This window comes from Euleptes europaea, chromosome 6, assembly GCF_029931775.1.
Source record: "Euleptes europaea isolate rEulEur1 chromosome 6, rEulEur1.hap1, whole genome shotgun sequence".
In the NCBI taxonomy this organism is placed as follows: Eukaryota; Metazoa; Chordata; class Lepidosauria; order Squamata; family Sphaerodactylidae; genus Euleptes; species Euleptes europaea.
The window spans coordinates 11,863,244-11,887,403 of NC_079317.1; the positions used below are offsets into that span (position 1 = coordinate 11,863,244).

The 24,160-nt window shown below is 46.8% G+C and overlaps 1 protein-coding gene across 2 annotated transcripts in view; it reads left to right on the forward strand.

Moving 5' to 3' along the window:
* KCNH5 (potassium voltage-gated channel subfamily H member 5) overlaps nt 1-3,985 on the forward strand; it is a 203,195-nt gene extending 199,210 nt beyond the window's left edge. For both annotated transcript variants that reach the window (XM_056851652.1, XM_056851653.1), the window contains one exon: nt 2,961-3,985. In XM_056851652.1, coding sequence (XP_056707630.1) covers nt 2,961-3,908 — 948 coding nt within the window. In that variant the 3' untranslated portion in view covers nt 3,909-3,985. The remainder of the gene's footprint in view (nt 1-2,960) is intronic.
* The last annotated feature ends 20,175 nt before the right edge of the window (nt 3,986-24,160 follow it).

Genomic DNA, 24,160 nt, shown 5'->3' on the forward strand with positions numbered 1-24,160 from the left:
TTTCAGAGTGTCAAATTCCCCCCTCCCCCTTCGGCAACTGCTGGCTCAGTTCTGTAGAAATCGCTCCAGCCTTCTGGATACACACAAGAGGGGTGGACAAAATGGGGGCGGGACGACTCACTCTAAAAGCAAAATTGGGTATCCAAAAGGTTGAGTGAAGCAAGAGCTAAGAACCTAAGAACATAAGAAAAGCCATGCTGGATCAGACCAAGGCCCATCAAGTCCAGCAGTCTGTTCACACAGGGGCCAACCAGGGCAATAAATTATTACGTTATAATGCTATAGCAATTCAGCAGTTGCCCTGACCTGGATGGCCCAAGCTAGCCTGATCTCATCAGATCTCAGAAGCAAAGAGCTTCAGCCCTGGTTAGTGCTTGGACGGGAGACCTCCAAGGAATTCCAGGGTCACAATGCTGAAGCAGGCAATGGCAAACCACCTCTGCTCCTCTCTTTCCTTGAAAACCCTATAAAAGCCAGCTATGACTTAACATCAAAAGGAAAAAAACCCTATAAATTATTTTAAAAAACCTGAAAAATGTCTCTAATGACACAGAGGAACATGTCACCCATTAGGGTTTTGAAGCAAGGAAAATGGTGCCCAGGTGGGTGGGAACTTCAGAAATGCACATCTAGACAGCATGCTTTGATGGTGATCTTGCTTTTGAGAGCCAGCGTGGTGTAGTAATTAGGAGTGGTGGAGAGCCGGCTTGGTGTAGTGGTTAAGAGCGGTGGAGTCTGATCTGGAGAACCCGGTTTGATTCCCCACTCCTCCACATGAGCGGCGGAGGCTAATCTGGTGAACTGGATTTGTTTCTCCATTCGTACACAGGAAGCCAGCTGGGTGACCTTGGGCAAGTTACAGCTCTGTTAGAGCTCTCTCAGCCCCACCTACCTCACAGGGTGTCTGTTGTGGGGAGGGGAAGGGAAGGTGATTGTAAGTCAGTTTGAGGCTCCCTTAAGTTGTAGAGAAAGTCAGGATAGAAAAACCGATTCCTCCTCCTCCTCCTCCTCCTCCTCCTCCTCCTCCTCCTCCTCCTCTTCTTCTTCTTCTTCTTCTTCTTCTTCTTCTTCTTCTTCTTCTTCTCTAGACAACCAGGTTTGATTCCCCGCTCCTCCACATGAGCAGCGGACTCTAATATGGTGAATCAGGTTGGTTTCCCCACACCTACACATGAAGCCTGCTGGGTGACCTTGGGCTAGTCACAGTTCTCTCTGTCTAAGCCCCACTTACCTCACAAGGTGTCTGTTGTGGGGAGAGGAAGGGAAGGTGACTGTAAGCTGATTTGATTCTCCTTAAAAAAAGGTAGAGAAAGTCGGCATAAAAAAACCAACTCTGCTTCTTCTATAAAAAATAATATGAATCCAGATTTGGAAAATACTGGAGCAAAACCGAGGAAAACCCAGAAAGTGTGATGATTAGGGGATGATGTTGTATGGATGCTTGGGGGGAAAAACACTAAAGTTTGGATGTGAAACTACAGCAAATCCTCTGCATGGAAGCAACCTAGGATTAGGGAGATGCAGGTTCAAATCTCTATAATGACCTGAAGTTTGCAACAGGATTTTGGGCCAGTCACACCCTCTCAGCCTAACCTCCTTCACAAGTTTGTGTTGTGAAGATTAAACAGAGGAGGAGAGAACCTTGTACAACACCCTGAGTTTCCTGGGAACACAGGTGGCATAAAAACCTGCTAGATTGTGGCCTTTAATACACGGCTGTTTCCCTCACTGTCACCCTTCCGACGACTTCGGGTCTTTGTTTAGCTTATGCATGTTGTTTCTGACCGTCAGAGGACGCCTTGCTCTCCCCCTGTGCTTCCCAGCATTTTGCTCGCGTTTGCAGAGACCTGTTTTTTCTTGAAATTGAAAATGCGGGGAAATGCAGGGGGAGATGGAGGTGACCTCTGATGGTTGGAAACGGCATGCATAATCAACACAGAGACCCAAAGTCGTTGAGGGTGAGGGTAGGGTGACCGCAAGGGAAACAGCCTTTCATAAAAGGCCAGTGTGTCAATAGACCATCATATATAACATGGAAAGAAGGTGGCTAAGGGGAGACATGATAGAGGTCTATAAAATTATGCATGGTTTGGAGAGAGTGGACAGGGAGACGCTTTTCTCCCTCTCCCATAATACTAGAACACTGGGTCATCTGCTAAAGCTGGAGGGCGAGAGATTTAAAACAGATAAAAGGAAGTATTTTTTCACACAATGCATAGTTAAATTGTGGAACTCCCTGCCCCAGGATGTGGTGATGGCTGCCAGCTTGGAGGGCTTTAAGAGGGGAGTGGACATATTAATGGAGGAAAGGGGTATTCATTGCTATTAGTTAGAATGGATACTAGTCATGCTGCATACCTATTCTCTCTAGTATCAGAGGAGCATGCCTATTAATTTGGGTGCGGTGGAACACAGGCAGGATGGTGCTGCTGCAGTCGTCTTGTTTGTGGCTTCCTAGAGGCACCTGGTTGGTGCCTCTGGACTTGATGGGCCTTAGTCTGATCCAGCAGGGCCTTTCTTATGTTGTTATGTTTTTATGATAATCTGAGACAGCAACAAGAGGGTTTCTGCTTCACACTGTAATATCTCCTTGTTTCTTAACTTTCCTTCAATAATCTCTTTTCTGTATATTCGTGTAGTTCCCAGCACATTGTGAAATATGTCCTAACTGGGTCCTATGGGAAATACTGTACCACAATGAATAACAATGAAGTACATGCAGTTGGGTAGTAATACAGTTGCCAACAAGGACCAAATGGAATTTTGATATCTATTATCAAAAGTTGCCTTGGTCAACTATCTTTGAATTCAATTTCAAAGTAAATTGCATAAAAGAGATGTGGGGGCGTTATTCTCTCCAGTTCGAGCATGTTTTATCACACTCGGAAAGTATTCGCTTCCCTCTTCCCCCTAGATTTTATTTTGTGTCTCATCACATGTTGGATTTTTCTTCCGTGCAGATCATTTTCCGAAAAATCAGCGATGTCAAAAAAGAAGAGGAGGAGCGCCTTCGGCAGAAGAACGAAGTGACCTTGAGCATCCCGGTGGACCACCCCGTGAGAAAACTCTTCCAGAAATTCAAGCAGCAGAAGGAAATGCGAAACCAAGGGGTGACGATAATTGACCCAGAGAGGAACACTCTCCAAGTGGAGACTCGGGCCATGCCGAACGGGGCTGCCATCACAGGTACGAGCGTGGTCACGGTGTCTCAGATCACCCCCATCCAGACGTCGCTGTCTTATGTGAAAACCAGTGAGGTCATCAAACAGAACAATCGGGAAGCCATGGAGCTCAAGCCAAATGGCAACAGCGATCCCAAATGCCTCAAGGTTACCAGTCCCGTGAGGATAAAAAACGGGAACGGGAAAGGGTGGCTCCGATTAAAAAACAACATGGCGAGCCAAGAAGAGAAAAAAGAGGACTGGAACAACGTCACCAAGGCCGAGTCGATGGGGCTGTTGTCCGACGACCCCAAGGGCGTCGACTCGGAGAACGACATGACGAAAAACCCTCTGAGGAAAACGGACTCTTGCGACAGCGGGATAACTAAAAGTGACCTTCGCTTGGACAAAGCCGGCGAGAACCGCAGCCCTCTGGAACACAGCCCCATCCAGGCCGACGCAAAGCACCCCTTCTACCCCATCCCCGAACAGGCCTTACAAACCACGCTCCAGGAAGTGAAACACGAACTCAAAGAAGATATCCAGTTGCTCAGCAACCGGATGGCCGTCCTGGAGAAGCAGGTGGCAGAGATTTTAAAAATATTGTACGAGAAGAACACGTCTCAGACACCTTCTCCTCGGTCCCATATACCTCTGCAGCTACCGCCCCAAATACCTTGTCAGGATATTTTTAGCGTATCAAGGCCCGAGTCGCCCGAATCAGAAAAAGACGAAATCCACTTTTAATAGAATAAGATGCCTATTTCTCTTTATATACGTGTACTAGGCGTATATTGGGCGTGCACACTGCACACACATATACACGCAAAGAGATGCACACATGTATAATGTGTGTGTTTTATATATATGTGTGTGTATATAAAGTAAATATATATATATACATATAGACGTATATATTTTCACTTCCATTCAATATGACTTGAACACAAAAAAAAATTGGATTTTGATATGTAGATTTATTGCATGTCCAGCTGGATTCTGGTCTGCCAAAGAAAACAGTTATTATCATAGATATTGCTTGTATATTATGCAGTTGACTGCATGCACACTTTCAATTTATTTATAATCTCTATTACAAAATAAAAAGGATGAATTTTGTTTAAAAAAAGAGAGAGAGTGAGAAGACTGCTTCCCCCCCCCCCCCAACCAGTCTGCAAAGATTCGCTGAAATCTTGGTCGCTTGGTGAATTGAGCTTTCAAATTTTTTTGTGTAAGTCATTATGATTTCGGTGCTCCATCCAGGCATAAGGGCAGATCATGCAATGTGCAATCCTCTATATGCCCAGTTGATATGTTGTGTGCAATGCACCTAATTTCCAGATTTGAAGGGTATGCATTGGTGCATACTGACGCTGGAAAATATATATGTTGCCACAGTCATACAAAATGGTGACTACGTGTATCAAGAGGATGGTGAGTAAAGTGGCTTCCCGTATATGACATTAAAAGGTAAAAGTAAAGGTCCCCTGTGCAAGCACCGGGTCATGAAATGGGTCATGAAAAGGGCTGAAAAACAGATGGAAAAGGGCTTATGCCAGGCATAGGGAAATCTTTTGGACCATGTATCCTGACATATCCGTTTATGGATGAGCCAAAAATGATTGCCTTAGGAATCATCCCCTATATGTGGAATGTCAGTTTGAAATAAAAATTAAAATACTGGGATCTCTCCATAGGGGTGGTTGTGCACGGCTATGCCTTGCCTTGCCAAATGTATAGCTTGTGTCACTGGTCATGGCTAGCCCCACCCACCATATTATGCCCTTTGTTTTATGCTGCTGAGAGCAAGACTTGTCCCACCTGGTGGGCAGATCAGGCAGAGATGAGTGGATTTTCCAAATCAAACTGATATCCAAGGTTGTTTATGCATGGGTACTTTCTCTCACATTCGCCCCCCGGTCTGTCTTGGTTTTTCCTTGGAATTATGCATGAGTTTTCCCTCCATTAGAGATGACCTCGCCGCCGTCACAAATCCCTCACAAATCCCGGGACTTCACAATCCTCTGTTAACCCGATTCTTCCCTCTCCCCTGAGCTCAGCCCAGGTGAAATCCTCATGATTAAGGCAAAGCATGGGACACACAAGCTTGGTTTCTCTCACAGCCAATTACAAAGCAGCATGTAAAGAGGCAGGGATTCAAATGCTTCCTGTTTCCTCAGAGCTCTTTCTGAGCAGAAGAAAGGCTTTTTAAAAACAAGGTTTGGATTTTCCCCCTCCCCCTTTCAGATTGCTCCTTTTTTGTTCTTAATGTTTTTTTATGCAGCAGTTGGGTTTTGGGAGGGAATTTCCTCTCACAGTAAACACTACAAAGTAATCCAATTACAAAGCAGCATTTAAAGGGGCGGGACTTGATTTGAGCTTGGAGACTGCTGGTGCAGAGATTCCCAACAGGAAAGTGGGGATCCAGCGAGCAACGAACCTCAGGTAAAACTCCCATGCATAAATGACCCAAGGGGTAGCTGTAACTCCAGTTTTTCTGTCTATGTGGTCATTTCCACGATCCGCATCCAAATCCCAGGGGTGAAGGCAGCTTAAACATTTTACTGACATTCTCTCCCTTGGGGGGCTCTGAGCAGAAGATAGGAGGTACCACAATGGCCACTTTCTTACTGGCACAGCACACAGTCCTCTGTTGGTTTACTTTCATCCTGCAAAACCCCACCCCAAACCTCAAAGTTGTCTCTTATTGGTAGAAGCCAAGTCACTAGGAATGGTGCCTCAACGCAGGGAGAAATTTCCATGAGAAAATTTTTGCAAGTCTTCCTGCAGCTGCCAGGCATTGTCTTCACTCCAGCTGCGCAAAAATGAAAGGGGGGGGGGAGCTACGTTGTGATGCCATTTTTGGTTGTACCCGGAAGTGATGTTATGATGATCTATGAATTCTCTGATCTCTATGGCGAAAACCACAGAGATCTGGGGAAATCCTAGAGCGTCACTTCCAGGTACAGCCAGAAGTGATGTCATGCAATGTCAACTCCCCCCCCCCCCATTTCTGCTTTTGCCTTAGTAAAGAGCCCCAGCAGGGCTTGGATTCCTGTGGTGGGATTTTGCCTGCCACCCCTAGGGCACATGGTGACTTTACTTCTTACACATTAGTCGCTATTTGTCACTCCAGTGTTATGCAGTGGATGGGTTTTCATGAGCAATGTCTCTTTGTTATATTTTCTGTACTGCTGGTGTAGTGGTTAAGAGAGCCAGCGTGGTGTAGTGGTTAAGAGTGCAGGACTCTAATCTGAAGAACCGGGTTTGATTCCCCACTCCTCCACCACATGAGTGGCAGACGCTAATCTGGTGAACCAGGTTTGAATCCCCACTCCTCCACATGAAGCCTGCTGGGTGACCTTGGGCTAGTCACAGTTCTCTTCGAACTCTCTCAGCCCCACCTACCTCTCAAGGTGCCTGTTGTGGTGAGAGGAAGGGAAGGCGATTGTGAGCCAGTTTGATTCTCCTTAAAAGGTAGAGAAAATCAGCATATTAAAACCATCTCTTCTTCTTCTTATCTGACAATAGGTCAGTTTATTTCCACACAATCATTTCCTGGTCTGGTGTCGAGATTAAGTATACTGCTAAGGCCAATTGGAGAAGTTGGGATCTGTTTTATAACCATTTTTATAACCATTTTCACACTCCTCCAAAAATGTCCTCCATTGTTAATATCTTTGGGGCGAGGAAAGTATGGAAATGTTCACGTTTTCAGGTGTGTGTTTCTTTAAAACCCAAAGTGCGAACAGTATTTTTTATAACATTTTCAAACTCTTAATACATTGCTGGGAATGCAAGTGTGGTAACCCCCAGAATTAGGTACGCTGCATCTTCTTCTGTTTGGAGGAGCTGTGTCTCCAAAGTGCTTGGAAACTGGAGACGGAGCTAGTGATGATTTAAAGTCAAAAACCTGAACTTTCCTTGTTCAAAGCAATCATTTATTGAGTTGTCAAATGCTTCCATTGATCACCTCCACGATTTCCAAAAAATAATAATTAAAATACAGCAATATTTCAGTGGTTTGGCATCGGCACTGTGGCGGCATTCAACTAGGGCTGCCGGGGCCTCTAGCGGTGGTGGGAAGCCTCTCGCTGACAGTCCTAGCTACAGTAGAATTTTTTTTAAAAAAACAGCCATGTCATCTGCATCGCTACGTCACTTCTGGGGAAAACCCAGAAGTGATTTAGGGTAGCTCTAGGGATCACTGGAAACGCTATGGTTTCCATAGAGTTTCCAGTGATTCCAAGAGCTACCCTATATAAGAACATAAGAAAGGCCCTGCTGGATCAGACCAAGGCCCATCAAGTCCAGCAGTCTGTTCATACAGTGGCCAACCAGGTGCCTCTAGGAAGCCCACAAACAAGACAGCTGCAGCAGCACCATCCCGTCTGTGTTCCACAGCACCTAATATATTCAGCATGCATTTCTGATCCTGGAGAGAATAGGGATGCATCATGACTAGTATCCATTTTTACTAGTAGCCATGAATAGCCCACTATGAGTAGCAATGAGTAGCCATGAACATATCCACTTCCCTCTTAAAGCCTTCCAAGTTGGCAGCCATCAACGCATCCTAAAGCAGGGAGTTCCCCAATTTAACTATGCATCACTTCCAGGTTTTCCTCGAAAGTGACATAGCAATGCATATGGTGTCGTGCCCCTCCAGTCTCTGCCCCCAACTCTTCAGGCCCCCATGGTCTGGCAATCCCATTAACCTAAGCCACTCATTTAAAACTAGGGTTGCCAATCTCCAGGTGGTTATTGGAGTTTTCCTGTTATTACAACTGATCTCCAGGTGACAGAGGTCAGTTCATCTGGAGAAAATGGCCACTTTGGAAGGAGGACTCTATGGCATTATAACCTCTTTCTCCCGCATCCTCTCTTTTGTTTAACTTCCTGCCTGAAGTTCTTCTCTGGTGAACCTGAAAGCTTTCTCAAGCCCTTATGACTTTAATTAGTCCTAAAAGGTATTCACTAGTGCCATATTTTTCCGTGTTTAAGATGCCCCCATGTATAAGATGACCCCTATTTTTTTGAACCCAAAATTAAGGTTCAAAATTGGGGCTCATCTTACACAGTTTTTATACATGGACAGCAAGTGGGGAAAGAGGCCTGTCGCCCTGGCTGGCTGGCATTCAAACCCGTCACCACCCACCCCGCCCGACAGCTGTCCGTGTATAAGACGACCCCCAATTTTGGACCAAATTTTTTTGGGGGAAAAGGTCGTCTTATACACGGAAAAATACGGTACTTTCTGATTTAGTGAACTGATATGGCCATCCCCATTTTAAAACGGTCACTGTTGATTTTGATCACAAAGATCACAAGAAGTCCATTTATCCTAAAAAGTAATTTTACATTCCCTCATACAGGGCCTTTCCAGATCTCTTCTTCCACCAATTATGCCTTAAATAAATACCATAAAAACTGTCCATTCGAACTAACAGATGCTCAAGAATTTATTTTCATTTCCTAAGGCAAACCATGGAGCTTTGCTGTTATCATTTCCCTACCCTCTCCCCATTTTTTCTTGCTAGATAAAGAATGTTTCCTTCACCATTTTACATTTAAAGGGGGGGCATTTCCATGCGATTTCCTCCTCCAATCTCACCCATTTGCATCTCTTCCCTCTCACCTCACTTGGGCTCAAGAACTGCATTTCCACGGAGAAGAGGTTCGGTTTTGACAGCTTTCAGGTGGGGTGAATTCAGCCCCTTTTCGTTGATGCGTCTGTGAGATTTTTTTGGTGCACTAAGGAGCATAGCATTCAAGTGACAAAAATGAACGGTTCCACTCCACTCTGCACTAGCTGGACCTCCTCCATGGTTAGGGTTGCCAGGTCTCCCCTGGCCACCAACGGGGGGTGGCAGGGGTAGAGTTGCCAGATCCAGGTTGAGAAACTCAGGGATATAGGGTTGCCAGCCTCCAGGTGGTGGCTGGAGATCTCCTGGGATTACAACTGATCTCCAGGCGACAGAGATCAGTTCACCTGCGGAAAATGGCCGCTTTGCAAGGTGGACACCACAGTATTATACCCCATTGAAGTTCCTTCCAGTAAAACCCTGGAAGTGAGGACAGGTAGGAATCAGCAGAAACTCTGTGGTTATTACTGGAAATCCCATCACCATGCCCACGACAGCCCCACCATGTCCCCATCTCCAACCCTCCAGCTGGTTGCCAGACTCATTCCTGCTAAGCCAATGTGGTGTAGTGGTTAAGAGGAGTGGACCCTAATCTGGAGGAGCAGGTTTGATTCCCCACTCCTCCACATGAAGCCTGCTGGGTGACCCTGGGCCAGACACAGTTCTCTTGAAATCTCTCAAGGTGTCTGTTGTGGGGAGGGGAAGGGAAGGCCACTTTGAGACTCCTTAAAAGGTAGAGGAAAAGTGGGGTATAAAAACCAACTTTTCTTCTTCTTCTTCTTCTTCTTCTTCTTCTTCTTCTTCTTCTTCTTCTTCTTCTTCTTCTTCTTCTTCTTCTTCTTCTTCCTTTGTATGTTCTGCAAAAAGCTGCCAGCTAGTACACTCTCTGGATTTCCTTTGCCAGGCCATCCTACCATACCGGAACTTTTCTGGATCCCTGAATTGAAAATTTGGCAGCACCTTGACCACAGCCATAGGGGATGATGATTTCTTGAGCCATTCAAATTCCTATCCACCACCATTCAAGTCGATGGCAGGGCTTGGAGATACAGGTTGCATAATGTCACTGAGCAATAAATCCAATTTATTGAACAGGGCGATACAGCGGTTCATCAGGAGCAATTTCGTTGTTAAAAATACCCACTCTCTGGGAGTTTTGGCAAGGCACCAGGAAGACAATAAATATTTATCTGCTGATCCATCATACCTGGTAGGGCTGTTGAGCATGCAAAGCAAGGGGGTTTATCGATTGCTATAAAATAGCTTACTTAACACTAAAAATGCAAAGGTGTCTTTGTAAGACGTACTGCTTCTCCATTCCAATAAAAGAGCCACAACAGAGGTTCTTCTTATCACAGCAAACACTGCAATCCATCAGCAATCAAATGGGAGAAGTTGTAAATACACGTCTATTCCTAACCAAGAGTATGCCTTTCCCCCTACCAGCTTGCTATAGTGACAGATAGTCTTCAGAATCAGTTTTTAAGTATTTCCTTTAACCTATCCATGCAAAACTTATGATTCATTCAGGGCTCAACTATACATTACAATGCATTGTGTTTATTTTAAAGGACTGATTTTGCGAATACAGCTTCTTGGAGAGCCAGCGTGGTGCAGTGGTTAAGAATGGTGGACTCTAATTTGGAGAACAGGGTTGGATTCCCCACTCCTCCATATGAGCGGCGGAGGCTAATCTGGTGAACTGGGTTTGATTCCCCACTCCTACACATGAGCGGCAGACTCTAATCTGGAGAACTGGGTTGGTTTCCCCACTCCTACATGTGAAGCCAGCTGGGTGACCTTGGGCTAGTCACAGCTCTCTTAGAGCTCTCTCAGCCTCACCTACCTCACAGGTTGTCTGTTGTGGGGAAGGGAAGGTGATTGTAAGCTGGTTTGATTCTTCCTACTGATGAAGCCTGCTGGGTGACCTTGGGCTAGTCACACATCTCTCTAAACTCTCTCAGCCCCATGTACTTCACAAGGTGTCCGCTGTGGGGAGAGGTTGTGAGAGAACTGTGACCGGCCCAAGGTCATCTAGCAGGCTTCATGTGAAGGAATGGGGAAACAAATCAAGTTCACCAGATTAGCCTCCGCCGCTCATGTGGAGGAGTGGGGAATCAAACCTGGTTCTCCAAATCAGAGTCCACCTCTCCAAACCACAGCTCTTAACCACTACACCACATTGGAGGAAATAGTAGGGGAGGGGGAAATGAGATGCCTCCCACAAGTCCCTGTGGCTTCTCACTTGACTCCAGGGATTTCCTACACCAGTGCTGGCAACCCTACTCCAGAGCTCTTGGCATCAAGATTCAAGTGCCAAGCTGCCTTGCAACTAGGATTGGCAGCTCTGGGTTGGGAAATACCTGTCGATTTTGGGGGCGGAGCCAGAGGAGGATGGGGTTTGGGGAGGGACTTCAATGCCATAGAGTCCAATGGCCAAAGCGGCCATTTTCTCCAGGGGAACTGATCTCTGTCGGCTGGAGCTCAGTTGTAATAGCGGGAGATCTCCAGCTGTATTTGCTGGCCACGGACCATAATAAATACCTTTGACTAGTGCCTGGAGGCTTGCAACCCTACTTGCAAAATCTCTGTTGCTTGTCTCGGCCCACGTTTTTCTTGAGCTGCAGTTCCAGACTCTATGAACATTCTCAGCGGTTAGGGAAGGGGCAAGGGTCAGGGGTAGAGCCTCAGCTTGGCATGCAGGAGGTCCCAGGTTCAATCCCCAGCATCTCCAGTTAAAGGGACTAGGCAAGTAGGTGATGTGAAAGACCTCTGCCTGAGACCCTGGAGAGCCGCTGCCGGTCTGAGTAGACAATACGGACTGTGATGGACCAGGGGTCTGATTCAGTATAAGGCAGCTTCTTGTGTGTTCATGTGTGTGACTTCTAGATGCTAACTTTCCATCCTATTCCCCCTTGGGAAAATATGCATATTTAAGAAGAGACACGCACACGCTTACTTAGGCTTGCCGATTAGCTCCAATATCCTCACAGCTGCCCCCCCAAGCGTACCAGAGCCAAACTGCCAAATGGAGGGCAGCTTACAGTGGGCTTTGTCACGAAAAGCCTTAATTTTCATCTCAAGCGAAATCGGTGGGCAGAGCGTCTCCTGTGGCGAGGCTTTCGACTGACTGGCAGCAGGCTTTCACTGCTTCAGAAGGGGGCCGCGGGCTTGTCCGCAGGCCCCTTTCGTGAGCCGTCACGGCCCTTTGTCATTCCGCTCCGAGAAACAGCCGGCGGCCAAGGAGGCCTGCCAAGAGGCCGCGCCAGAGGATGATGTGTGCTGGCTGGCCATTAGCGATCGGCACACGATGTCTTTATGTGCTCAGCAACATGGAGAGGGTTTCTGAATAGTGAAGGTATGTTTATGGGGCAAATAGCTAGAGCTGCCACCTCCGGGTTGGGAATTACCTGGTGGTTGGCAACCCTACAAATAGCGGTCAGGGCAAGTTTGCTCTCTCTCTATGCCATGCTCTGTGTGAAGGATCCTAGGACTACCAGCCCCTGGAGGAGAAAAAATTATGACTGGCCATTTTCACAAGAAGGGTGACGTATGTATGACCTGGGTGGTTAGGGTTGCCAACTTGCCAACCTCCAGGTACTAGCTGGAGATCTCCCACTATTACAACTGATGTCCAGCTGACAGAGATCAGTTCACCGGGGGAAAATGGCCATGTTGGCAATTGGACTCTATGGCATTGAAGTCCCTCCCCTTCCAAAACTTTGCCCTCCTCAGGCTCTGCCCCAAAAACATCCAGGTGTTTCCCAATCTGGAGCTGGCAACCCTACTTGTGGTTCAGCATCTCCTATATTCAAGCCCACAATTTAGGCTGTGGGGTTTCCCAACCTCCAGGTGGGGCCTGGACATCTCATGGGGATGCCAGCATCCAGGTGGGACCTGGGGATCCCCTAGGGTTGCCAACTTCCAGGTGGCGCCTGGAGAGCTCCCTCTATTACAGTTGATCTCCAAGCAACCGAGATCAGTTCCCCTGGGGATAATGGCTGCTTTGGAGGGTGGACTGTACGGCATTATAACCTGATGAGGTCCCTCCCTCTCCCAACCCCATCCTCAGGCTCCAAAATCTCCAGGTAGTTCCAAACCCAGAGCTGGCAACGCTAGGATTCCCCAGAACTACAGCTCATCTCCAAACTACAGAGATCACTTCACCTGGAAAAAGTGGATTGTCTGGAAGGTGGACCCTATGGCATGGTACCCCACTGAGGTCCCTGTCCTCCCCAGGCTTCACCCCCAGATTTCCAGCAGGTTCCAACCTGGAGCTAGCTACCTTACCCCCCACCCCCACCCTCTGCCGATGACCAGAGAATTACAACTGATTTCCAGATGACAGATATCAGTTCCCACTAGGATCCCCCAGAACTACGGCTCATCTCCAGGCTACAGAGATCAGTTCTCCTGGAGAAAATGGATGCTTTGGAGGGTGGACTCCTTTGCATTACATCTCCTGCTGAGCTCCCTCCCCTCCCCAAATCCAACCCCAGATCTCCAGGAATTCCCAGTCCCAGAGAACTGTTCTCTATCGGCTGCAGATCAGTTGTAATAGCAGGCGATCTCCAGCTAGTACCTGGTGGTTGGCAACCCTACACATGAAGCTGCCTTATACTTAACCAGAGCCTTGGTCCATCAAAGTCAGTATTGTCTACTCAGACTGGCAGCGGCTCTCCAGGTTCTCAGGTAGGGGTCTTTCACATCACCTACTTGCCTAGTCCCTTTAACTGGAGATGCTGGGGATTGAACCTGGGACCTTCTGCATGCCAAGCAGATGCTCTACCACTGAGCCACAACCCCTCCCAGAGATTTTCCTCCAAGTACACCCCAACCATAAGTCACAGCAAACTTATGAGAACCCCAGAGGGATTTCGACGCAAGAGATATTCAGAGGTGGTTTGCTACTGCCTGCCATTGTGTAAAGACGCTGGACTTTTTCGGTGGTTTCCCATCCAAATATTAACCAAGGCCAGCCCTGCTTAGCTTCTGAGATGGGACGAGATCAGGCTAGCATGGGCCATTCAGTTCTGGCTTTGAAAACTACACATCGCCTGAACCTTAGAACAAAAAGATACATGCACACATTTTCTGGTTATGCCTGGTTTTAATTGTCATCCTGGTGGTGTCTGGAAAAAAAAAGATTTCTGGTGAGCGGTTGAAGGTTTTCTTTTCTATTATGCCATAAATGTTTCCCTGGGCAGATGCAGGAGCACATGATTTCTTAAGGGAGTCCATAACTATGACAACCGCTTCTGAGGGCCATTTTTTTTTTTTTTGGGCCAGCTTCCAGAGTTGAAATCGGAACAGCTTTATGTAAGGAGGGGGGAAATGGGGAGGAACGAGTCCAGGTGAGCCGGCCTGTTTAACATTTTCAAAAATCACTTCTTCTTTTTTAAGAATATTTTCTCCTGTCTTCTCAAAGCTATTAAAAATTTTGTCGAAAGAATAATAACGATAGCACTGCCTTGTGTTTGAAAGAAAAGGTCTCTCTCTAATAGGAAGTTTGGGGGTGGCCTTTTTTTTAACAGTTCATTTTTAACAAAGCTGAGACATACTCGTTCTTGCTTAAAAATGAAGAGTCGCTCTCAAGATGCTGAAAATGCTAATGGTGACATTTCATACCAATGGCATCTTTGAAGCCGCATCCTTTCTACACAATTGAATGCTGAGTTTATTTTACAGGGGGAGTTAGAGGTTTAGGGAGATGCTAAAAATATTTCTGAGGTGATAGTAATCTAGGTTAGTTAGGCCTGGTTGAAATATCATTAAGGGCTTAGTAGCCAGACACTTCACTTGTGACTGACAGCCACAAATAGGGTTTAAAAATAAAGTGCCTGACAAATTATTTGAAACAGCTCACTCCTCATCCCTTCCTTCCTTCCTTCCTTCCTTCCTTCCTTCCTTCCTTCCTTCCTTCCTTCCTTCCTTCCTTCCTTTCTTTCTTTCTTTCTTTCTTTCTTTCTTTCTTTCTTTCTTTCTTTCTTTCTTTCTTTCTTTCGTGTTTGTTTGTTTGTTTGTTTGTTTGTTTATGTGCACATGGCCCGGCCCGACCAAGTGACATTTATGTCATATCCGGCCCTCCTAACAAATGAGTTCGACACCCCTGCTCTAAATTCTTTAACTGAAAAGGGATTTCTGTTGAGATCCCTCTTTGAGTGTGAATTAAGTAGAAGTTGCATGTGGTCAGTGCTGGGATGGGAAGTCTGGGGCCAATTCAGTCCTTTCCCTTTTAGAAGGGAAAGGCCACTGGGGGAAGACCAGGTCCACCTGACCATCAGCTGTGAGAGAAGAGGGACGCCAACAAACAGCTGGTTCCTGGGCTGGTTCCTCTCTTTCCACCCCCATTCCTGAACCTTCTTCAAACCTTGAAGCACTCCCAGAATTTCAGGAGATACGTTTTCGTTGCTTCCAGAATTTCAGGGGTGTTTGGGGTCACTCTGGGGGTTCCTGAGCTGCCCTGAAACTTATAATTTGGGGCGTAATTTTGGCTGAGGCGTATCCAAATGCATAGCTCTATTCCCAGGACCCCAGTCATTGCTTCGTGTCGACTGAAAGGAAAGGACTGAATTGGCCCCAGGCTTCCCATGCTGGCAACATCCACATGTAACTTCTACTTAATTCACACTCAAAGAGGGATCTACACAGAAATCCTTTTTCAATTAAAGAATTTAGAGAGTTCATATATGTGTCCTGCGAAGGCATCAGTCGTGTGAAATACTGTGAGTGGTGAGTAGTAGAGGACTTACTAAGGAGTAGACCTGTTGTTTCTGCTGGTATTTTCTTGGTAGTACACAGGAATGTGTCTGTGAAGCTGCAGCCTTGCTGGGGCTATGGTTGCCTTTATTTATTTAAAAATATTTTTAGGCCACTTTATCTCCTGAGACTTGAGGTAGCTAGCACAGGACAACAAGCTGCAAACAAAAAACAAAAAATAAAATAAAAATTAAAACCACTCCGAAGATTTTAAAAAAACACCATGCAAAATAAAAATATACCTAGATCTAGAGAAGAAGAGTTGTTGTTTTTTATATGCCGACTTTCTCTACCACTTAAGGGAGACTCAAACTGCTTTACAATCACCTTCCCCTCCCCACAACAGACACCCTGTGAGGTAGGTGGAGCTGAGAGAGCTCTAAGAAAGCTGTGACTAGCCCAAGGTCACCCAGCTGGCTTCATGTGGAGGAGTGGGGAAACAAATCCAGTTCACCAGATTAGACTCCGCCGTTCACGTGGAGGAGTGGGGAATCAAACCCGGTTCTCCAGATCAGACTCCACCGCTCCAAACCACCGCTCTTAACCACTACATCAAACTGGCTCTCCAACAAATGTCCTGTGGAATAAAACCATTTTTTACAAGCCTTCCAGGATGTAGAAAAATAAAGAAAAAAATCACTGGTAATGTGATGTCGGCGATGTTGCTGACATCACTATGTTATTTTCAGGTACAACCCGGATGTGGCAATAGGTAGCTCAAGGAGTAGCCCTAAACTCTATGGTAAAACCAAAAAGTTTCCAGTGATTCCTAGAGCTACCCACTGTCACATCTGGGTTGTACCTGGAAGTAGCATAGCGACGTCAGCAATATTGCCGGCATAACATACCCCCATGTTAGGGTTGCCAGGCGCTCGTTGGTGGCGGGCAAACCCCCGGCCATTTGCCTCCTTGCCCGCCGACCAGCTAAAGGTCGGTAGGTTAACGTGCACGCACGTACATACCGCTGCAGGTCACTTCTGGTTTACACCCGGAAGTCCCGCCTCGCGAGGGGCCTTATGCCACTCAAAGAGTTTGAGTGGCATAAGGCCTCTTGCGAGACGGGACTTCCGGTTGAAAACCGGAAGTGATGAGCACAAGCGTCGGCGTATCCATGCGTTGCCGCGCAATCCCAAGCTGTGCCTTAAAAGTCTCCCGCCGGAAGAGAGGCAGGACCTGGCAACCCTACCCCATGTCCTCACCCCCAACCTTCCTGCTGGTTGCCAAGTTCGGCATGGCAAACCTAGTCTATATATTGCTCAAGTAATTTATGACCCCATAAATTCTGTTCCAGTCGGAGGCCTCCAAATTTGTTGCTGTTCTGCTGCATGAACGTGAACACTGTTTGACATCTCTCTACCAAATCAGGGATTGGTTTAGTTTAATATTGTCAATCGCAAACTTGCTCAACTTTATTCCCAGAATACCAATTTACATTCTGCCTCATTAAAACTACCAGAAACCCCTTCAGCAAAGTTACTACATGTGCCGCATGTTTGGCAAATGAGCAGACTCCAGCATCGTGCTGCCGGTCTCTTTCCATTTTTGTCCTGCTTGTTGAAATGTAAAACAGTTGTCTGTACGGTTGGGGGGGGGGAGTAAAATAGGGTTGCCCAGGTCCCAATCAAAAGTGACGTCACTCAGTAGCCAGATGGCTGTGTCAAGATTGAGCTAAAGGGCTGCTGCCCGCCTTTCAGAATTGCTACTGGCTTTATAAAGCTCACATGTGGAGCAGAACAGTGGATGATTTTGAAGTACTAGAAGAAGAAGAGTTGGTTTTTATATGCCGATTTTCTCTACCCTCAAGGAGTCTCAAAGCAGCTTACAATCTTCTTCCCTTCCTCTCCCCACAACAGGCACCTTGTGAGGTAGGTGAGGCTGAGATAGTTTGGACAGAACTGTGATTGGCCCAAGGTCACCCATCTGGCTTCATGTGGAGGAGTGGGGAATCAAACCCAGTTCGACTGCCACTCATGTGGAAGAGTAGGGAATCAAGCCTGGTTCTCCAGATTAGAGTCCACCACTCATATGGAGGAGTGGGGAATCAAACCCGGTTCTCCAGATTAAAGTTCGCCACTTCTAACCACCACACCACACTTGTTGTCTTTCACTAGGAATGAAAGTCCAGACTTTTTCTAGGTGCTCTTCCTGAATTCCAATTTAATCAGGAGAATTGATGAATTTCATTCCAGGACTGGCACATGGCATGTTATTGCTGTTTCCCGTTCATTTGTTTCATTTGCATTGCTATGTAACTGATGCACATTCACACAATGACAAAACACTGGGTTAGAGCCAGCGTACCGTCAACAGAAGACGCCAGTGCTTGCAGATCTTCCCTGCATTCCCCATCCGCCACCAGTCCCTTCCAGCTCCAGGCAAGCTGATTCCCAGGGCCATCGACCCTAATAACCGCAGAGGTTAGGGCGCTTTCCAAGGAGGAGGAATCTGCTCCCTTTTCCATCAGTAGGGCCAGTCTGAGTAGACACCACTGACCTTGATGGACCAGGGGTATGATTCAGTGTAAGGCAGATTCATGTGTGATTCTGGATGAAACAGTGACAGAACAACAAAAGGGGGGGAATAAATTAAACTCAAACAAAATGTTGAATCCAAAGCAAAACGGTTGAGCTAAAAACCAGTAAAATTACAAATATATAAATTGTAATATGGTGCACAGTAAAGTTAAAAGCATAAGGCCTATATCATAGGCAAGTCATTCACAATCCATAAATACATAAAACTCATACACAGTTGATGTGAAATTGTACGATGACCAAAGTAGGACCAAATAAGGACCAAAGTAGGACCAAATAAGGACCAAACGCGTTTCGGCCTCAAAAAGGCCTTCCTCAGTGGTCAGACACAGAATTGTAGTCCAGTACACATCCTAACAGTATAATATCATAATGCACGGTAGATAAGGTTGCCAACTGCCAGGTAGTTAGTATGGAGTCGGCTAGTTAATTTCAAGTCAATCACAGACACAAAGTAATCCAGAACTTGACAATTTATCACATAGGTGCAAAAGTGCAAATGTGCAGTGAAAGACTTACAACATACAATTCTATATACAATCCTATGTTCTCAATCCTATAAGGTAACAGTCTCCACAATTTTCTCTTGAGTAATCTTCACAAAGGTAACTGGAGAGCAAAATTCAAAAAGTCCCGTGAGGGTAAGGTTTCAATAGTATTTCTAGAAGAATGAAGAGGGGGACGATCGTTTCAGTTCTTCTTCAGCCCCTTTTCATGATGTATCTCGTATTATAAATTCCAATCCCTTCTTATGACAACTTGCAAAGGTTCCCAGCTGGATACAATAAAGCTTGCGAAGGTTCCAAGACGGATACCTTGAAGAGGGCGGGGTTTGGGGAGGGGCGGGACTTCAATGCCACAGAGTCCAATGGCCAAAGCAGCCATTTTCTCCAGGTGAACTGATCACTATAGGCTGGAGATCAGTTGTAATAGCAGGAGATCTCCAGCTAGTACCTGGAGGTTGGCAACCCTAGGAATCCCCAGAGGCACAGTCCAAGTACACATGGTTTGTAGGCTCTTGAGGCATATTATTATAACATCTGCCTCTGACAAGGATGGGGAAAGGCACAATGGAAAGGAAAACTGGCAAATTGCTCATGAACTGCAGCCTCCAAAGAGGATGTTTCTGGCCTGCCGCTACAGTGGAGTCTACTGCCTTTGGTCGGGCTCGATAGCAGGACCACTATTCCCCTCAGAATCAACGTTAACCATTTTTTAAAAGTCCCTTTTAACAGTGCCCGACTTAAATTCACCAAAGGCCAACAATCCCAACTCAATTCTTTTACTTTGGGATTCTCGCAGCCTTTCCCCCTTTGCTGTGTGGGGTGCCCTCTTACGTTTTGTTAAGTCTCTCCCCTTTCCCCATCAACACCAGTCTTCTTGTTTCTGAAGAGGTCAAGTCCCTCTCCTCCCCGTTTTTGTCCTTTTTGTCCTTTTTCATCCAGTATGAGGCCATGAAGAGCTCTTTACCAAAACGCAACGCAACGGTCCACCCAACCGGGATAACCGTTTTCCTTTGTTCAGATGAGCCTTTTGTGCAAATGGCGCTCGGAAATAAATAAATGGCGGAGGTCTATGCTCTGTCAGGCTTAACCATAAGTACAGAAATAATCCTGGCGGGATGGACTTCAGTCCTCTTCGCGCTGCCAGAAATCGGCTTAGCTAAGCTCTCTCCTTTCTTGTCATTTCGAGCTGCGAAGTCCCTCTGCAATGAGATTGACAGCTCCCGGCTCATCCAGGGATAGGCTTTGAGTGAGGTGGAATCCAGAAAGATCACCTGAGACATTGGGCGAAAACACATGGTTGCTTTAGCCTCCTTTATTCCCAGTTTCAGCCAGGATTCAGCCAGGATCCAACGCACGTTCAGCGAAAACGCATGCGTTTGATCCTGGCTGAATCCTGGCTGAAACAGAGAATAAAGGAGGCTAAAGCAACCCTGCATTTTCGCCCTTTGGATCCTTAGTAATCCGCAGTACACTTCAGGCAAAAAAAAATAATTGTTGTTGGTGGTTAGAGAGACAGAGTAGAACTCAGAAGACCCAGGCTGAAATTCATGAAGCTCAATGGGTGACCTTGGACCAATCGCTCTCTCAGCCTAAATTCCCTCACAGGGTTGTTGTGAGGACAAAAGGGGGAAACCAATAGGGTTGTCAACTCCAAGTTGGGAAATACCTGGAAAATTTGAGGATGGAGCCTGAAGACGGCAGGGTTTGGAGAGGGGAGGGACCTCACCTAGGCATAATGCCATAGAGTCCACCTTCCAAAGCAGCCGTTTTCTCCAGGGGAACTGATCTTTGTCGTCTGGACACCAGTTGTAATCCCAGAAGATCTCCAGCCACCATCTGGAGGTTGGCAACCCTAGAAAGAAAAAGTGAGTAGGTAGACAGACGCTGATCTCTTTACATAGTGCTGTTTTAATTGACATTAAACTGTACAGAACTGAGGAACCATTTTCTAACATTTTAGAATAAACGAGAATTACGAATTATTTAGTGCATTTTCATTCTGCCCTTCCTCCAAGGAGATCAGGGAAGTGTACATGGTTGTCCCTTCCTAAATTCTGTGGTCACAACAACCCTGTGTGGTTATTTTGGGAGAGTGACTGGCCCAAGGTCACTAATTGTGCTTCAGGGCTAAGGGGAGATTTGACCTCTAATTTCCTTGGGGAACTAGATTGGGGAGGGACTTCAGTGCCATAGAGTCCATTGCCAAAGTGGCTATTTTCTCCAGGGGAACTGATCTCTGTTGCCTGGAGAGCAGTTGTAATAGCAGATCTCCAGCTACCACCTGGAGGCTGGCACTAGTTATTTTTGTTTGACTACCACCTGGAGGCTGGCAACCCTACCCTGAATCCAGATCATCCACCTCCTAGTCCACACTAACCAGTAACCACTATACCACTATGGTTGCCAGGTCCCTCTTTGCCATCGGTGGGAAGTTTTTGGGGCAGAGCCTCAGGAGGGCGGGGTTTGGGGAGGGGAGGGACTTCAATGCCATAGAGCAGGGGTGGGGAACCTCAGGCCCGGGGGCCGTATGCGGCCCCCGAGGACATTTTTTGTGGCCCTTGGGAGCTCCGGGAACCCTGCCGCGGAGGCGGGGCACAGGACGGCCCTCTCCGAAGGTGTTCCTGGGGCCACGGCTTACAGCGCCCTTGTAGCGCCCTTTGGACCTCCTCTCACCGACTGTCGGTTGTTGGTCGGCGAGAGGGGAGCGGGAGGGACGTTCCCCCCAAGGCTGCCCCCTACAGCTGCGGCATGCAGGAACGCTGTGGCACATTGTAAGCCCCTCTCGCTGCCTGTCGACTGTTGAGCAGCGGGGGGGGGGGGAGAGGCCGGCGGCTCCCGGTGACAGAGCATGCATGCGGGAGCCGATTGGGCTTGGGGTTTTTTATATGGACTCTGGGGCTGGGGCCCGGTTGCTTGGGGCTCCGTGCGCCGCCGTGTGTGTGTGTGGGTGGGGTAGGTGGGGAGGCTGGGGCCCGGTCACGCAGGCCGGCATGCGTGTGTGTGTGTGTGTGGGGAGAGGCTTTTCTCTCTTTTCTTCCTCTTTTTCTGTCACTCTTTCTCCTTTCTCTCCCTCTCTTTCTCCCTCTTTTTCTGTCTCTTTCTTTGTCTCCCTCTGTCCTTTTTTTCTTTCCCTCCATCCTTTTCTTTCTTTCTCCCCCTCTCTCCATTTCTTTCTCCCTTTCTCTCTCTTCCTCCCTCCCTTTTCCTCTTTCTCTGTTTTCCTTCCTCCCTTCCTCCCTTGACAATCGACTGTGGGCTGTGCCCCCCTGGTGCCTCGTTTTCTGGAGCTCACCGCTGGCTGCCCTCCCACCTGGGAGGGGGGAGCGGGGGCACCCTGCAGGCCTTCTCTGTGTGGCCTCTCCTGGGGTTGCCAACCTCCAGGTGGTGGCTGGAGACCTAGCAACCCTAGCCTCTCCCCGCCACCGGGAGACTACACCTGGTATGGCCCCCGAAAGATGTTAAAAATGTGCGAATGGCCCTTGGCAGGAAAAAGGTTCCCCACCCCTGCCATAGAGTTAGGGTTGCCAGGTCCCTCTTCACCACTGGTGGGAGGTTTTTGCGGCCAAGCCTGAAACGGGCGGGGCTTGGAGGAGCGACTTCAATGCCATAGAGTCCGATTGCCAAAGCGGCCATTTTTTCCAGGGGAACTGGTCTATATTGGCTGGAGATCAGTTGTAATAGCAGGAGATCTCCAGCTAGTACCTGGAGGTTGGCAACCCTAGAAGGACTGCCGCAGCTTCCTAAGTCTCTCCTGTTTGTTCTCTTCTAAAAAGCAACCCTGAAACTTGTAGTGCTGCTGCCTCAAAAAAATAAAATCAATACAATAAATTAAAACCCTTAAGAAGACAGGAGAAGGTTTGCCTCCACTCTTTGGATCATTACTTTGGATCATTACTGGGGTTTGTAAACGGTAGCTATATTTGATCTCCCGAGTCTTCTTCCAAAATACATCATTAATGTAAAAAGAAAGAGAGAAAAAATTCTTTGGGGGGATGGAAAGGTGCCAGGTAAAGCATTGTTATAATGAATTTTCACAATTAGATTGTATCTTCCTTTGGTGTCTTTAAGGGGCAGCTATGTAATACGTGTGGGGGTTGCCAGGCGCTGGCATAGGGTTGCCAGGTCTCTCTTTGCCACCAGCAGGAGGTTTTTAGGGCAGAGCCTGAGGAGGGCGGGGTTTGGGGAAGGGAGGGATCTCAATGCCATAGAGTCCAATTGCCAAAGCAGCCATTTTCTCCAGGTGACCTGATTTCTATTAGCTGGAGATCAGTTGTAATAGCAGATCTCGAGCTACTACCAGGAGGCTGGTAGTCAAAATAACAGTTGTGGCAATATTTCACGTAACTTATACACTTTCTGATTTTTGCAAAGTATTTAGTTTGAAAGAAAAACATATATTTGCATCTTAAATAACCTGCTTTACTGTGTCAATATCACAATTTCCATAAACAACTTTTCAAAACAATTTTACAGATGGCGTGATTATTTCCTTCGTGTAATACACATATATTCAATTTCATATATGTTGTCTCAGTCCTTTCAATACCTGCTTGGTAGGACAGGTTGCCGGAAAGTTGCCTGTTTCACTCTCTTCATCAGCTACCCCAATTTATGCGGAAAGGATCTTGTAGTTAACTCCAGCGTCTGATATGAATAAAACTCAATGTTCAGACCGCTGAGTAATATTCATGTTTCATATGTCGCCAGCTGCAAATTATACAACAAATTAATATGTAGTCATATATTCCCTAAAGAATTTTAACATTTTTTAAAAAGACATTCTTTCATACTTATATTGTTTAATTAGCATTTGCTATAATCTCCAGATAAGACCCGACGTCCGTCTTGGTCATGCCCTCTGCAGTACCGTGACTTACTCTGTTATAACTATATATACCATTTTGGTGCTAACAAATACAATTACAAACATGTGAAGGACATAACAGTCATGATCATAAGGAAAGACCATTAGTTGCATTTAACCCTTTTGGTGTTACCGAATTGAAAAGATGTATGAAGCAGGCCTCCTGTTGACATAGTACATCACTAACAAGGGCCCCCATCCACCTTTAGGGTTGCCAACTTCAGGTGGTGGCTGGAGATCAGGTGGGCTGACATCTTCATCGAGCTATCCTCTAACTCCCCAAGATCCCTTTCTTGGTCTGTCGCTGCCAGCACAGATCCCATCAGTGTATATGTGAAGTTGGGATTTTTTGCCCCAATATGCATCACTTTACACTTGCTCACATTGAATCTCATTTGCCATTTTAATGCCCATTCCTCCAGTCTGTAGAGATCCTTTTGGAGCACTTCACAGGCTAATTTTGTTTTAACCACCCTAAATACTTTCATGTCATCTGCAAACTTGGCCACCTCACTGTTCAGCCCCAACTCCAGGTCATCAATAAACAGGTTGAAAAGCACCGGTCCCAACACAGATCCCCGAGGGACCCCACTGCTCACATCCCTCCATTGTGAGAACTGGCCATTGATTCTTCCTCTCTGCTTCCTATTTTATACTTGCTTACATAGAATTATACGAGCCCCGTGGCGCA